Source organism: Schistocerca nitens, chromosome 9, assembly GCF_023898315.1.
Source record: "Schistocerca nitens isolate TAMUIC-IGC-003100 chromosome 9, iqSchNite1.1, whole genome shotgun sequence".
In the NCBI taxonomy this organism is placed as follows: Eukaryota; Metazoa; Arthropoda; class Insecta; order Orthoptera; family Acrididae; genus Schistocerca; species Schistocerca nitens.
Genome location: NC_064622.1, coordinates 180,425,591 through 180,442,527, shown reverse-complemented (window position 1 = coordinate 180,442,527; position 16,937 = coordinate 180,425,591). Strand labels below are relative to the sequence as shown.

General features: G+C 42.2%; 1 protein-coding gene across 1 annotated transcript in view; it reads left to right on the top strand.

The window, feature by feature from the left end:
- Positions 1 to 1,026: 1,026 nt before the first annotated feature.
- The window catches only part of LOC126204089 (neuropeptide Y receptor type 1-like), a 305,126-nt gene continuing 289,215 nt past the window's right edge, over positions 1,027 to 16,937 (top strand). The window contains exon 1 of the mRNA XM_049938508.1: positions 1,027 to 1,151. Within this exon, the coding sequence (XP_049794465.1) occupies positions 1,082 to 1,151 (70 nt within the window). The 5' untranslated portion in view covers positions 1,027 to 1,081. The remainder of the gene's footprint in view (positions 1,152 to 16,937) is intronic.

Below are 16,937 nucleotides of genomic sequence, written 5' to 3'. Positions count from 1 at the left end.
AGCCAAAAGCAGTGGTAACAACATAGAATACATAGACTGCTGCATGTAACACATATCGTAAAATTCTTAACAGCTGTTGGTGATCATTTTCGAGAAAGGATTTGTAAGTTGGCATTCACCTCCACTCACTAAATAAGTACCAAAACAGTGAAGTAATGCACGTTGTAACTATCCCAGATTGGTGTTCTGAGCAGCTCAACTAAAGACGCGAACCGATGGAATCTTAGAAAATTAAAATTGCGTGTCACGGCCTGACAACTGCTCTGCGGTGTCTAATTAGTTAAAATTCTTGTGCTTCTTCTTCGAATGGCTGCAGTTTCAGATATTACGACAAGAGAAAAACGATACTGAAAATTAGTAACGAAGTCACGTCAATGCGGATCTGTGCCACGTCGAAATGTTGCTTGTCTCGCACAAAAACCTGAAAAATGAAACGAATAGTACAGTGATTATTAACATAAATATGTGGACTGGTATTGTAGTACAGTATTTAAACACATTTTAAATGAAAATAAGTTCATTATAGTGGAAATTATTCAGAGCTACAAAATTGTTCAAATGGCTCTGAGTACTATGAGACTTAACTGCTGAGGTCATCAGTCCCCTAGAACTTAGAACTACTTAAACCTAACTAACTAAGGACGTCAGACACGTAGAAGGCAAAAGGGAACAGCCAGGCATCTCCTAGCTGCCCCTGGAAAAGATGAAGGCCACGCCCTCATTTGTTTGTACAGATAGTATAAATAATGGCATATGGACGCTTTTGTTCTCAATCAAAATCTCAATTACATGTTCCTTTGCACAAGCATAGAAAAAATTTTACACAAAAAATAAGTTTTGATGAAGGGGCCTTACAGTTTACAACAGTAATAATCAGAAAATCTACATTGGCCGTAAAATATAACAGCCGCTGCCTGTCGCTGTTACAGAGGCAGGTGGCTGTCAGCTGCAGAGAGTGCGGCCAGAGCCGGGCTGCACCTGAGCGGGAGGCGGCCCCACCCCCACCGTCACACCCGCCCCCACCTCCCGCGAGGCCTCTTCACCGCCGCCCCGGACACCGCCTCCGGCCGCTGCTGCGGCCATGAACTGCTCTCTCAGCCTCAACTCTTGCTGGACGCACGATGTGGTCGCCGCCAACGGATCAGACTCCAGTAAGTACAAGGATGGAAATACTTTTCCAATACTGAGAGCAGTACTTACTTGGCACATGATAAGAACGCGTTAGGAAAAGCTGGAGGACGGGATCAAACCGGACGAGAGCCTCAGGAAAAAAACAATTGGCCAGCACGAGTAGGATTCGCGCTCTGAGCTTTCTCTACAAACTTAATTGTATGTATAGACAGTTCATCAATCCTGGGAATTTAGAGTCTAGACGATTTCGGCCCGTTATCGTCATTGATACTGGAAAGGTATGGATCCTGGGAATTCCAGAGTTTTCGAAGATGTTTAATTTTAAATAAAATGTCGTATCAAATCTAATTCAGCCGTTTAAACTTCCAGTTGTTATTTTATTTGAACAGCCAGTTTCAGCGCTACATTGCGCCTTCTTCAGGCTCCCTGACCGACGCATAGGTCCCTTGCCAACTTCTGTTCAGTCAGCAGGGGATGATGGACGGGATCGCTGTGTCAAAAATCTACTCGTAGCAGTCACTGGACGCTGGCACTTGTTTTGAGTGGACCAGAGGTGAGATTCTTCCTACACCTACGGTCAGGGGGCCTGAAGACGGCTTAATGTAACTGATTGCTCAAATAAAATAACAATTGAAAATTTAGCCGGATGAAGGTGTTTTTGTTCGACATTTTATACTGAACAGCCGAGGTCCTGACAAATAAAATTTTTTTCGTGTGATATAATTACAAAAGCACAAATTTCTCACCTTTTCCTTTACATGTACTGTGAAACCTTGCTTCTGGGAGCTTTTATGATTCTAGGTCAACGGGAAGTACACAAAAGGTTTTATTGAGTGAGTTGGCGACTATCAAATTACGTGACATAAATATCCCAATCTTTTGTTTACGTAGACTTATAAGCTTACATACACTACCCCGCCAAGGGAGCATACATCTTAGTGTGAAACACAAACTTCAATTTCATACGCCTACCCATTATTCGAAAAAAGAGGCCTTAACACCGACGGACAGACATACTGTCATATAACAAATAACAAAAAATCTTTGCGTTATATAATTGAAAATTAACAATTTTCGAATTTTTTCCTTTAGTTGTACGGCGAAACCTTGCTTGTCGCCAAATTTCATGATTATAGGTCAACAGGATCCATAACGTAGGTTGGGTTTTGGGATGATAATGCCCACGTTATGTTAAGGTAAGAATGAATCATTCAAAACCTGTCTGTTAAATGAAAACTCTGAGATGATTTCAATCGGCTGTTTCTTCTCATTTAGAATTTAGTTGCAGTAGCAAGTCCATAAGCTTTGTCGAAGCTCTTATACCTATAATTGAATTCAACTAACATTTTTGCAAGTTCAACATATTTCACTGCCATTTTAAAAAACATTGAGACATTTGGGACACAAAACTAACAAAACCTCTTTGCGAATGAATTTCTTATACCTTCACAACTTCATATCCCATACAAAGAGGAAAGTGCTTGTTGTGTCAAACAATATATTAACAGTGACCTAGTAAATGAGCCACGATTTTCAAGCTTGTTACTGTCGTCCTTGGTGTCGCTGATAATCAAATGGAATAACTACGAAGGTGTGGGCTTGTTCATAGTTCGTTGTTTAGGCTATACAGATATATCATCAGCAGTTTATGTAGGCTACACTGTAAATTATATTTGATATTGTAGCAGAACGTGGCAAATATGAGTATGTTCGTAGCGGAAGTAAGTTATATTTGGCTGGCAACTCTGTTATTATATCACAGTTTGAAATTCAGGTGAGTTGCTCTACTGAGAATACCGTTCATACATTTACTCAACAAATATTACAAGCCTTAAAGAATATAATATCGCGTTTCGTATTTTTGTAATTTTCCCAAGACATTTGATTGCGTAGATCAGGGTATTCTCTTAGAGGAACTTAAGTTTTATGGAACAGGTGGCTTTACACACAGCTACTTTGAATAATACTTAACAATAAGAATGCCAAAGATGTGCTGACCCATTCAAACACTGTTGAAAGGAGGCCACATTTTAGTGACATTGAGGGAGCGCGCGGGGGGGGGGGGGGGGTATGAATCACAAAGGGAGTCCCCTACAAGTTCAGTTTTAGTCCACTCCTACTCCTTATAAGTGTGAATGACATTCCACTTAACATTCATCAAGGAGTCTTGATACTTTTTGCAGACGATACTTAGTTGTAATAATCTGATCAGTGAAAATGCAACAGAAGCGTTTGTTAATGATGTTTGTCAAAGGATTATTAAGTGGTTCTCTGAGAAGGGATTTTCCCTAATTTTTGAAAAAAAATACGTTAGATAGAATTCCGTTCGACAGAAAGAGACATACCAACAATTGATTTAACACACGAACAGGAGTCAGTAAATAGGATTGAATACTCACAATTCTTGGGTGTACACACTGATGCAAACGCCAATCAGCACGTTACTTGGTTGCTCAAACAATTAAGTTCAGCTACTTTGGCTCTTCGTATCATTGCTAGTCTTGGAAACAAACGAATCAACCTCCTGAGATATATTTCACGTTTCTACTCAATTATGTATTATGGAATAATTTTTAGTGTAACTCGTAACTTAGAAAGAAAGTATTGATTACACAGAAGCGAGCAGTAAGAACAACATTTGATATTCACCAGTGGACGACATGTAGGCTCCCCTTCAAGGAGTTAGGCATTTTAATTGCACCGCACAATACATATTTTGCCAAACGAAATTAATCATAGATAATCTGTCAGAGGAAAGAAGTGACTTTCATTACCCATTATTAAAGCTTTCAAATGCTTGGAGAGGAGTTCATTGTGCAGCAATAAAATTTTTTTATTATTAGCATATTTTTCAAATGTCTTACAGACTGCAAACCACGTTCTACAATAAGGTTTATTTAAAAACTGACAACCTCTATAAGGAAAACAGTTTAAGTATGATTACACGATAGTGCTAACTGCTTAAACGTTCATTACGTTAACACATATTACATATCCTTATTCTGCAAATCGACTCGTTGCATATTATTTCGATAGCAGAATCATTCAAATGATCACTAGAACAGGTAACTAACCAAATAAGTAATCAATCGAAATGACTCTTCCACTGACTGATGTGTCGGAAGAACAAATTAAAAACAACTGCACAAGAAGGTAAGAAAAAGATGTTTTTTAATCGTTCTCAACTGAGGCTATTTATTCATTTTTAGTAAAAAAGAGAAATAGAATCATGTTCACTAAAAATGGTGAATATTCAGTAGGAGATATCATAAACAAAAAATAAAAGCAGAATATATTAATATATTATCTTACATCTGGTGATGTTGAAATGAATTAACATTTCAACAAAGTGGACAGAATTAATGCCCATTTGTCTTGACCACCCTGAATAACTATTTGTCCAGACGCAAATTACAAAGTGTTCCAAGAAAATGTTCTTTAGCCGTCAGGAGGACATAAATCAGTATGATTGCCTTCGTTGTAGCTTTGTTTTTTTACAAATAACTATTCAAAAATTATCACAGTGTACCAGTCACTGAAACACAACGTTATTAATTACATGACAGAACATCGACTTTGAGCTCGGGATCACAAACTCGTTCACTTGCAGGAGTTGTCAGAAAACAAATGAAAACCAAATGAAAACATAACACAAAATTGACTTTTAATCTCCTGTATTCGATCAGGAGTAGAACATTCAAAGGTGCTCAATGTGGTGACTCTGGACACCGATACACTGGTGCACTCTTTGAATGAAAGAATTTTTTACTGCTGAAAAGAATTACAAAAAAATGGTTCAAATGGCTCTGAGCACTATGGGACTCAACTGCTGAGGTCATTAGTCCCCTAGAACTTAGAACTAGTTAAACCTAACTAACCTAAGGACATCACAAACATCCATGCCCGAGGCAGGATTCGAACCTGCGACCGTAGCGGTCTTGCGGTTCCAGACTGCAGCGCCTTTAACCGCACGGCCACTTCGGCCGGCAAAGAATTACAAGCAAGCACGTAACGTTCCTGCATTTCCTCTTGAGTTTATGGAATATCACGACAGACAACGTCTTTAATGTATACGCAAAGAAAAAAGTCCAGAGGATTTAAATCAGGAGACCTAGCAGGCCAAGTGACTGTTCCTCCTCGAACAATCTATCTTGAAAGATACCTTCGGTTCAGAACAAGACATGCACGCAAGGCGTTATGTGCTGGACATCCATCGTGTTGATACCACATAAGAATTCTGGTTCTTACTGGCACTTCATGCCGTGTAGACTACCTTTGATGAAATAAGGGCCAATAATTGTAGTACACCCGACGTTAACTCTGCGTTGATGCTGACAGAACTGTACACGATTCTGAAAATCATTCCCAAGCAATTCTTGATGTAGGTGTACATGGTAAGGATGGAACCGGTGACGTGTGAGAATACGATGTACACTGGTGTTAGGAATGCCAGTCTTGTATTCAAGCTGTCGTGTGCTCCTCGCACGTGGATTCATAGCAACGGAAGCGAGAACAGTAACTTCGGCAGCTTCGTCTGTGCTAATGCTACGACGATGCGTTGTCGTGAGTTGAAACGTCCCGTTTTCTGAAGCGTCGCAACAAGACGAGAAAACATCCGTCGGGATGGTGGGTTCTTGGCAGGATATCGCTCTCTGTACAGTTCGGCTGCCTGCGTAGCATTTCGCCTACGTTCAACAACAACAATAAAAAGAAACGTTTCGTCCATGCAGTTTGTAGGAAGGACAGCCTTTACTGTATGCCTGCTCTACACAATAGTATTTAAAAGGACTAAACTACCCTACCAAATGTACCCGTACATAAGAAAACAGTATTGCAATTACTGTTCTGCTACCTCATATTCCCCATAGATGAGTAACGTTTCTATCTTCACTTCGTTGGTGTACATTCTACTGGCACAACTCTTCAAGTGACGATTGTTGACGGAATGACGGGTGTGCATTCTACTTATGTTTACATTTGTCCTCTGTCAACGTCAGCACGTGGATGTGTTCCATTACGCCGAGTACCTGCACTAAGCGCTGGGAGCGTCAAAGTCAATGTCGTGTTATGTAATTAACATCGTTGTGTTTCAGTGAATGGTACACTGTGATATACTTTTGAATAAGTTTTTAGGAGAGGAAATATAGTACCAAATAAAAAATACAGGTGGCCATTTAAAAAAGTCGTACCGCTGTTCATATGTTTGTAAAAAACAAAGCAACAACGAATGCAATCATGCTAATAGATGTCCGTCTGACGGCTAAAGAACATTTGCTGTAAACATTTTGTAATTTGCATCTGGACAAACAGTTATTTAGGATGGTCAGGATAAATGGGACACCCTGTATATGTATGGTGAACATTAATAAAACCGACAAACTGCAGCGACGGATTCCTGACTGGAAATGGAGGAAAAAAGGTCCTATGAACATGTGTCCGCAAATGCATCGTTGCCATGCTAGATGGCGCTGACAAATGACAGTTCCTCTGATTATACACCGTATGTTCCTTGTGTTTTGCAGGCTCTGTGATTGATGCAGCGTACTGTAAGCAGCAGAATAGTCTGGTATTCATGACTGCAACAAGCCGAGATGGTGTCTGTGTACAGCCAAGCAGGTGGAAATAGCTGAGAGGAAACACAGCTGTACTAAAATAACTACTCTCACGGACACCAACCACACCACACAACATTTCAAGCCCTTTTTTGGCGTTTGTGTTATCATATAAACTCCCTACATGGGCTTGATGTATCGTATGATGTGGCTGGAGTCTATGGTGGTATTTGTTTTGCTATAAACATGCTTCATCTCGAAAACACCAGAAATGACAGTTTTATTCAAAGACGATAATTACATTGAAGTGATCGCGATTCAGGATAACCTCCTGGACATTACAAAATGCAAAACATGATTCTTAAAAGGGTACGCGATAACCACGGACGACAGTTCATGCTCTGCAAGATGTTCCGAATCTGGCCACAATGTGGCTAAGGACTTCTTGGTGGCTGGAGGTTCCATTCGTACAGCAGCGCCGTTGAAAACTGCTGGTCGGCCGTTGCTGCCAGTGGAGGTGATGCGGTACGTCTTGCTAACACATCCCACATTTCCTCGATGGAATTTAAATCGGGGTAATGGGCAGACCAGTCTATTCGCCGAGTTTCAGTAGTTCCTCCCACCTATACTGTTAGATGCGATCGCCCACTGTCATTCATATGATCTTGTTCGATAATGGTGGGCATGTCCTCACATGGCGGGACGTGGGAATACATGATGCACCCAGAACATGGTCGTTCTGTAGGTCCAGATGTTATGGTGTGGGGAGATACGATGTTGCTTGGTCATATTGATCTTCATATCTGTGAACACGGTAGAGTCACCAGGCAACGTTATTGTATCACTGTACAGCTTCACCATGTGCATCTTTTCGGAGATGAATCCGACGTTGACCTCATTTTTATGTATGACAGTGCGTCGAACGGTGTAGCGGGAGGAGACACAGGAACAAGAGGCTATTCGGCAAATGTACTGACCTGCCCGTCCTCCCAAGTTAAATCGCACCGAACAAATATAAGGTGCATTGGGAAGACGTATTGCAGCACCTTCACTGCTCCACTGATCATCCAGCAGTCACCAGCCGCGCTTATGGAGGAATACATGGACCTACCACAAGAACCCCTTACCTACCTCGTGGCCAGAGTGGAAGCATTGTCGGCCGTCGTGATCACATACCGTATTAAGAACCATGTCCCACCTTTTTAAATGTACAGGGGACCATCATAAATCAAGGCGACTTCTTTTTAATTATTGTCATCGAATAAAAGTGCCACTTCTGTTCGTATCTTTGCGTATTGCTTTCACTTATATGTTATATTGTACCAGTTATATCGACATGTGTTTCAAATTACATCGGGTTATGTTATGGAGTCCCGTACCTAAAGATTGTAAAGTTCTCAAGTCACACCAATACCCAAAAAGGGAAAAAGGAGTAACCCGCTGACTTACAGGCCCATATCACTAACGGCGCCGGCCTGAGTGGCCGAGCGGTTCTAGGCACTACAGTCTGGAACCGCGGGACCGCTACGGTCGCAGGTTCGAATCCTGCCTCGGGCATGGATGTGTGTGATGTCCTTAGGTTAGTTAGGTTTAATTAGTTTTGATGACCTCAGAAGTTAAGTCGCATAGTGCTCAGAGCCATTTGAACCATCACTAACGTCGATTTGCAGTTGGGTTTTGGAACATTTACTGAATTCGAACATTATGAAGTACCTCGAAGAAAACGATTTATTGACACACAGTCAGCACGGATTCAGAAAATATCGTTCTTGCCGAATACAACTAGGTCTTTATACTCATGAAGTAATGAGTGCTATCGACAGAGGATGTCAAATTGACTCCAATTTTTTTGATTTTCAGAAGGCTTTCCTCACAAGCGTCTTCTAACCAAACTGTGTGCCTATGGAATATCGCCTCAGTTGTGCGACTGGATTCGTGATTTCCTGTCATAAGGGTCACAGTTCGTAGTAATAGGCGGAAACTCATCGAGTAAAACAAAAGTAATATCCGGCATTCCCCAAGGAAGACACTGGACTCGCATTCGGGAGGACGACGGTTCAATCCCGCGTCCGGCCATCCTGATTTAGGTTTTCCGTGATTTTCCTAAATCGCTCCAGGCAAATGCCGGAATGGTTCCTTTGAAAGGGCACGGCCGACTTCCTTCCCCGTTCTTCCCTAATCCAATGAGACCGATGACCACGCTGTCTGGTCTGCTTCCCCAAACAACCCAACCAACCCCAAGGAAGTGTTATAAGGCCCTCTATTGTTCCTGATTAACGACATAGGATACAATCTGAGTAGCTCTCTTAGATTATTTGCAGATGATACTGTCATTTACTGTCTCTTAAAGTGATCAGATGACCAAAATAAATTGCAAAATGGTTTAGATAAGGTATCTGTGTGGTGCGGAAAGTGGAAATTGACCCCGAATAAAGAACAGTGTGAGTCACATGAGTACTAAAATAAATCAGCTAATTTTCGATTGCGAAATAAGTCACACCATCTGAAGGCTGTAAATTCAACTAAATACTTAGGATTACAATTAAAAATAACCTAAGCTGGAACGATCACATAGATAATGTTGTGGGTAGAGCAAACCAAAGACTGCTATTCATTGGCAGAACACTTAGAATGTGCAACAGATCTACTTAAGAGACTGTATACACTACACTTGTCCGCTCTATTCTGGAGTACTGCTGTGCGGTGTGGGATCCGTATGAGGTGGGACTAGCCGGCCGAAGTGGCCGTGCGGTTAAAGGCGCTGCAGTCTGGAACCGCAAGACCGCTACGGTCGCAGGTTCGAATCCTGCCTCGGGCATGGATGTTTGTGATGTCCTTAGGTTAGTTAGGTTTAACTAGTTCTAAGTTCTAGGGGACTAATGACCTCAGCAGTTGAGTCCCATAGTGCTCAGAACCATTTTTTTGAGGTGGGACTGACGGATGATATTGAAAAATTTCAAGGAAGGGCGGCTCGTTTTGTATTATCGCGAAATGGGGGAGACAGTGCCACAGACATGATACGTGAATTGGAGTGGCAGTCATTAAAACAAAGCCGTTTTTCGTTGCGACGGGATCTTCCCACGAAATTTCAATCACCAGTTTTCTCCTCCGAGTGCGAAAACATTCTATTGGCACCCACCTACATAGAGAGAAACGATCATCACGATAAAATGAGAGAAAATAGGGCTCGCACAGAAAAATTTAAGTTCTCATTTTTCCTTCGCACCGTTTGAAAGTGGAACGGTGGTGAGACTACTTGAAGGTGGTTCATTGAACCCTCTATCAGGCACTTTATTGTGAATAGCAGAGCAATCACGTAGATGTAGATGTAGATGATCATGCGAAGTTTACTTTTCTCCTAAAGCTTTTGCACACCATAGTATTAATTTAAGTAATATTTTCAGCAATGGTTAATTTTTATGAAACCTACTTACAAAGCAATAAAATTAGCTAAATCTGAATTGGAAAAAGCGAGATTTGCGGCGCATTGCGCGAGGGGGAGAGGGGCGGGGAGGGGTCTGTTTTATGGCTATTCCTGGGGCACAAGAACACCGCAGTCTGGCTATGCATGTAAACGACACAGACACGTCGGAAACGTTCTCTCCACTCACCATGCGTCGTTCACAGCTGTGTCACTTATGCAGAACGTATCGCACTGCCATAGATCTGTTGACAGCACGCAACTTGAGGGAAAGGTATACCGTTACAGGTTTCCTGGTTTGTTTGGCTACTGGATAAGTTCATTTAAATACTTTTTCTGTTGGTAAGCGATGGTCAAATTTATCATTTTTCAAGTCAACATCTCTTTTACTCAACACATACTGTTTGTACAGGGATGAAATATGCTTCGTTAGAAAGGTTTTTTAATCAGCTTCTAACTTTGAATTGAAAGGTTTTTCTAAGCTGAGTCTGACATTAAATACCACTTTTATGCTAAAACTTACTATTTTTGAAAAATTTTGAAATAAAAGGCAAAAGGATATCAGGATGCCCAGCTTCATACCTGTTTTAACGAAGCTAACCTATTAATTACTAATAAGAGACTTTCTTTTCATATTATCTTATTACAAAGATCATTTTATTTTTTAAAAGTACTTAGCAAATGGATAATTTGTATGCAGCATTGCCACTGATAGTAACCGTGGCACCTGCGGTAGTCTATTCTCTCTGCTCGTCGTACTAGCTGACTTCCCTAAATGGACATACTTTCTAAAACAAACATATTTATAATAGCCGCCTTGAATTGCCGGTTTACCAATTGCTACTGTGACCTAACGTGCTTACTGTAACTGAAAATGTTTGTCGAGTTAAATTTGTAAGTTATTTGGCCCTTCTGATAGTCCCTGCCCTCTACTCGTCGTACAAGCCGGCGTAAACATTCTGAATGCAAAAGACATTTTTGGACACATGGAAATTTATACAAAAGGATGTATCATATATTCATGATTATTATTTCACTTCGTTCGGTTCATTTTTAAATATGTTTCCTCTTCTTTCCCGCAACTACCCTTATCCCAGCGACTATACTTATTCTAAATATTGTCATTACATATTATATTCTAAATATTGTTATTATGAAACTGCGAAAGTTTCGAACGGGTCCCCAGGTTCATTTTATTTGTCACACAAACTAAGCCACCCCCTGAAGTCAGGACGTTCTGGCAGTCTCTGTTATCAAATGCTGGCCAATCAGATGTGACAAAAGGCAACGCTTTTATAGAAGAGAGTGCTCTGAACGGCCAATGGGAGTCGAGAAAACGTATTTGTCTGTCGTTTCGCCTGATCAAACATGCGCTTACCTCGTGATTACTACGCTATATGTGCCGCCCAACTTAGTTTATCGGATATCGTGCAACATTACAAGGTTCTATATACCGAATTATTTGCGTCGAATAACTGTCTCCCAACAATCCAACGTCATGACTGGCATTTTTTTCACATCTCATCATAACGCCATTTGGCAAAAAACAAATCAACATGAACAACCAAAAGGTTGAACGCAAAATTTACTCCTTACACTTTCGATGCAGCAACATAACGAGAGTGGATCCATCTGGTAGCGGAAAATGAAAAACAAGCGTCTCCGCAACTGGGGAAATTAGGTGTTGCGGAACTGTTACTCAGCACAGTCCAATCCCGATCTCTCTCCATGGTTCAATAATTTCATACATTCCACTATCTTTCTATTTTATCCCTCGCCAGTACATTCACTTCTTACTTTTTTTCTTCTTATTCTTCCGTTCCTACTTCTTCTTATTCCTACTACGCTATCCCTCATTCTGGTCCCTTTTTTGCCCTTCTGTCTTCCCCACTTTTTCGCCTGTTACAGAAATGTTTTTTTTTCTTTTTTTGTTGCGGAAACGGCTTCCATGGCAAGCGCACCGACTGCCATATCCTAGCTACGCCATTGAAGTCGGCATTTTTTGTACAGACCTACAGAAGTTGAACAAACTTCCTTAAACACCAAAAACACAATCAATTACCATGCCTAATACGGTGAAGGAAACGCGACATCATTCGAAACGACTTCGAGTCGTTTCGGAATGGATACATTCAGGTCCTCTAATATTTTCATAGTAATGTTTTACCCTTCTTCCTCCAAAACAGTGCCAATATCAGGTAATGAAAATGTTGGTGGATGGCGATTACGCATCCTTTTCTCCAAAATAGACCGAAAAAGGTTAAAAAATATTGGGATCTGGTGACTGTGATGGTCAGTGGTAGTAAAACAACTCAACCTTCTGCTCTCAAAAGCATCCTGGACGAAGCGAATTGTAACAACACGGGCCCTGCCTCCTTGAAACACAGTATCAACATTCGCGAACAAGCATTGCATCCTGACATAGGCCTGAAGGCCCAAAGTAGTTATAATATCCTTGGCAGTAGTACGAACTTGCTCAGTAACCATGAGATCCATGGAATACCACGAAATAGACTGTCCAAATCGTCACCAAACCCCTGCCATCTTTCACTCCAGGGATGTAAACTCGGCCAGAAGTTCGCAACACGCCAAAGTACAGGTTTTAAGGCTTCGGCACCACGTTTTCTTGTTACTGACATTTCCATCACCCATGAGTGGTTCTGGAATTTCAGCTCGCCTCCAATTCCTTTCTAATAGAATTCCCTTTGTATTGTTTTGGGCAATTACTTTTGCAAGAGTCGTCCTTTTATTTTTCGTCAAAATCCTCTATAGTGGCCTCTACAATGCGTTGTGACTTAACGGATGACGTTCTTCTTTTCACTTTCACAGTATGCAGCATAAGTTTCCGACATGGAAGACGAAATATTTCGGCTACTTTAGTTACAGATGCACCTACGGTACGAGGACCATCAGTTTTCCCACCTTCGAATGCACTTAGCCCCGACATAATGCATCCAGATCTGCCCAGACCACGACTGTATTTGCAAATGTATTGAACACATTTCACAAGCGCTATTAGTCGTCAAAAGCAACAGTGTCATCTGCAAGCTTGTCTATCATCTGCATTTTGTTCGACTTTTCTCTCTGTCTTTCCATATTTTTCTCCAACCCGCGTATGCAAAAACGTGTGTGAGAGTGTGTGTGTGTGTGTATGTGTGTGTTCGGAGTTTATGGACTGTCAACGGCGAGGTTATCAGCACCCAGTATACGTGAGAACTTCGTTTACTATGTCTCCGTTCGCCCATCTTCCGATATCAAGGGCCGCCAGCTATTACTCTACCTTTATGTAGTAGGGATGACACCTTCAACTGTCTTCTCATTACCAAAGAGAGTCCTGAAGATTGTTAGTTTAACATCGAAACTGTCTGCAAGTGAAAGAAGACCTGTAAATAGAGCCGAAGGTGCAGTCCCTACTACCTAAATATCTTTTACTACGTCGATATTTGCTGAGGACGGATAACAGTAACGTTATATTTACTATTCAGAGTCGTGCCCATGAGGAATTAGAACCTGATACCTCCGCCTCTCAAGGTAGCGACGCCAGCACGAGTTCAGTGTTTCCCCCAGCATCGCCAACTGACGGCTATCTACAGGCGATCCAGTCGCTTCGGTAGAGTTTGAGGACTACCTTGGAACAAGGCAGCCTGCTATTGCTTGGTCAGGTGACTGAATCTCAACAGCGGCTGTTTGTCATCCCACCTCGAACAAACACCACCGCACAGCGCTTGTTGACACAGTTGCTGCTGCTTGTCTGCCGCGACCACCAGTTTCACGGGGATGCGGCAGGTGCCTCTGAACTTTCGCTAGCTTTGTGTACCCATCTCAGGTCTCGGCCACGCAGACTCCAATATCTGGCGGTTTGGCGCCGAGAGCGCAAAATACAGAGTGGTAGATCGCTGTACCTGACGCTTAAGAGCCGTACCTTTCTTTCAACAATTCTCTTTCTTCCGTTTTACCTCTCTCTCTCTCTCTCTCTCTCTCTCTCTCTTTGTTTCTCTCTCTCTCTCTCTTTGTTTCTCTCTATCTGGCTACCTCTCTGTATCTCTCTCATGACACCACGTGATGAATGAAAATATAAATTAAATACATCAAGCTACACTTGTTATATAATTTTTGTACATTATGCATAATTATTTCACATTTCATACAAAGTCTTACAGAACATAAAAATAAGTCCCAGATCCAAGTAACAGGATTGAGCTGTCTCCCTACATCAAACGTCTGCTCCAGAAAGAGAGACCATGCCATAAAACTGATGACAGCACAGATAAATACACTGCGCAACACAATTAAAGGACCACTTCTTCTAAACTCCGTCATCCTCTCCCATTATGACCCATAACTTTGAAATTTGTCTCGATGGTGTCTACAACCTTGCTCTGTAACGGTGCAAAAGCGTGAAACTCTGCGACTCCAACCCCGGGCACGGTGACGCTTCAAACAGCAAGATTTCGACACAAGCGGACAAAATCCTAGAGTTCAGAAGGTCATGTGAGGTGTAAGGTGGATTAATGATATCACATGGGAACCAAATTTCACCACAATTCTACGCAAACCCACTGTGGACCAGTCACGTGATAGGAAGGTCGTCGCACCCCCTCTTACACTAGGCGAAGGCCTCAAAGAGGAGGTTTGTAGCTCAACTGGCACACCTGTAACGCTGCAGAATAGATTAGCATTAATGTAGCTTAAGAGATTAGATTAACCTTGCCCACAGAATTGTGCCGGTCACTAATCAAGTAGAAGCTGCATTTGTTATAGTATCACCGCTTGCTTTGACGCCTCTGCTATGGACGTCACAACCGCGACGCCCAACGTCGAAGTCAACCGGTTCTCTTATGGGAGACATACCACCACTCAGAATTGACAATCATAATGGCTGACAGTAGCAAAGTCTAACAAGAGTAGGGATTGCAGCGATTTTAAGTAACTCTGCCAGCCCAGTGCCAGGGGCACGTCCACAGGGTTGGGTTGGGTTGTTTTGGGGGAAGAGACCAAACAGCGAGGTCATCGGTCTCATCGGATTAGGGAAGGACAGGGAAGGAAGTCGGCCGTGCCCTTTCAAAGGAACCATCCCGGCATTTGCCTGGAGCGATTTAGGGAAATTACGAAAACCTAAATCAGGATGGCCGGACGCGGAATTTTTTTATTTTCTTGTTTTATTCAGAAAATTGTACACTATCACAAATCACTTTTTTTTTAGGAAGGTCATGATGGCGTGGTACACGCTGCACTAGCAGTGGGGTCTCTTCAGTGCGTCGAGGCCCAAACCCCTCCCACCCCTTTTTTCATGTCCCCTGTTGGGTCATAGCACTTAAGTGTGCAGAAATCTTAACACAAAACTCCCATTCTCCGATGTAACAAAGACTACTCAGATACCGGGGCGGACACATTGATCGATAATACTCCGTGAAGACAAAAGTCATGGCATACTTCCTAATATTGTGTCGAAACTCCTTTTGCCCGGCCTAGTGCAGCAACTCGACATGGCGTCGACCTAAGTCAGCGTAGGAATATTGAGCCTTGCTGCCTCTATAGCCGCCCAGAATTGCGAAAGTGCTGCCAGTGCAGGATATTGTGCGGGAAATAACCTCTCGATTACGTCCCATAAATGTTCCATGACAATCATGTTGGGCAATCTGGGTGACCAAATCATTCCCTCGAATTGTCCTGAATGCTCTGACATGGTGCATTGTCCATCGTTGTTTGGGAACATGAAGTCTATGAATGACTGCAATTGGTCTCCAAGAAGCCGAACATAACTATTTCCAGTCAGTGATCGGTTCAGCTAGACCAGGGTCCAGTCCATTCCATTTAAACACAACCCACACCATTATGAAGCTACCACTGGCAAGCACAGTGCCTTCTTGACAAACTGGATCCATGGCTTCGTGGGGTCCGCGCCACACTAGGCTCCTACCGCCAGCTCTTACCAACTGAAATCGGGATCCGTGTGACTAGGTAACGGTTTTCCAGTGGTCTAGGGTCCAGCCGCTATGGTAACGAACGCAGGAGATGCGCTGCAGGCGCTGGCGTCGGTCGTCTGCTGCTACAGCCCATTGACGTCAAATTTCGCTGCACTGTTGTAACGGATATGTTCGTCGTATGTCCCACATTGATTTCTTGTGGTTATTTGACGCATTGTTGTTCATCTGTTAGCACTGACAAATCTCCTCAAAAACCGCTGCTCTCGGTCGTGAAGTGGTGAGAGGTCATGGCCGAAATTTAATATTATTGACACATTGTTGACACTGACACTGACTCAGTTCCCTAACGATTTCCGAAAAAGAATGTTCCGTGCGTCTTGCTCCAACTACCATTTCGCGTTCAAAGTCTGAATTGCCACGGTGCGGCCAGAATCACTTTGGTAACCTTATCACGTCAATCACATGAATAAAAATGACAGCGCCGCCAATACACTAACCTTCTATACCTTGCGTATGCGATACTACGGTCATCATTATAAGAGCATAGCCCTACCCCATGTCATTTGTCACCTCAGTATAAGTATTACAGTGATGGACATATATCATATGCTGACACTTTTACAGACAGTCCATAAAATCAGCTAACAACGTCGTAGCATTTTAAATGAAATGGTCTTCTATGTCGTTCCTGAAAGTTGTATAAACACCGCGAAAACATTTTACATTTTTGCAGCCGCTAAAAATCATTCAGACGCGAACAGACACAACCACAACCATACCAGGAGGAACACAATACGACAAATACCAAACAGTACAAATTTTAAACTCGTGTAACAGTACCAGTTCATCATGTACTTCATGTTGGAAGAAACAAAATACTCTGATAACCACGATGGTCGTACAAAG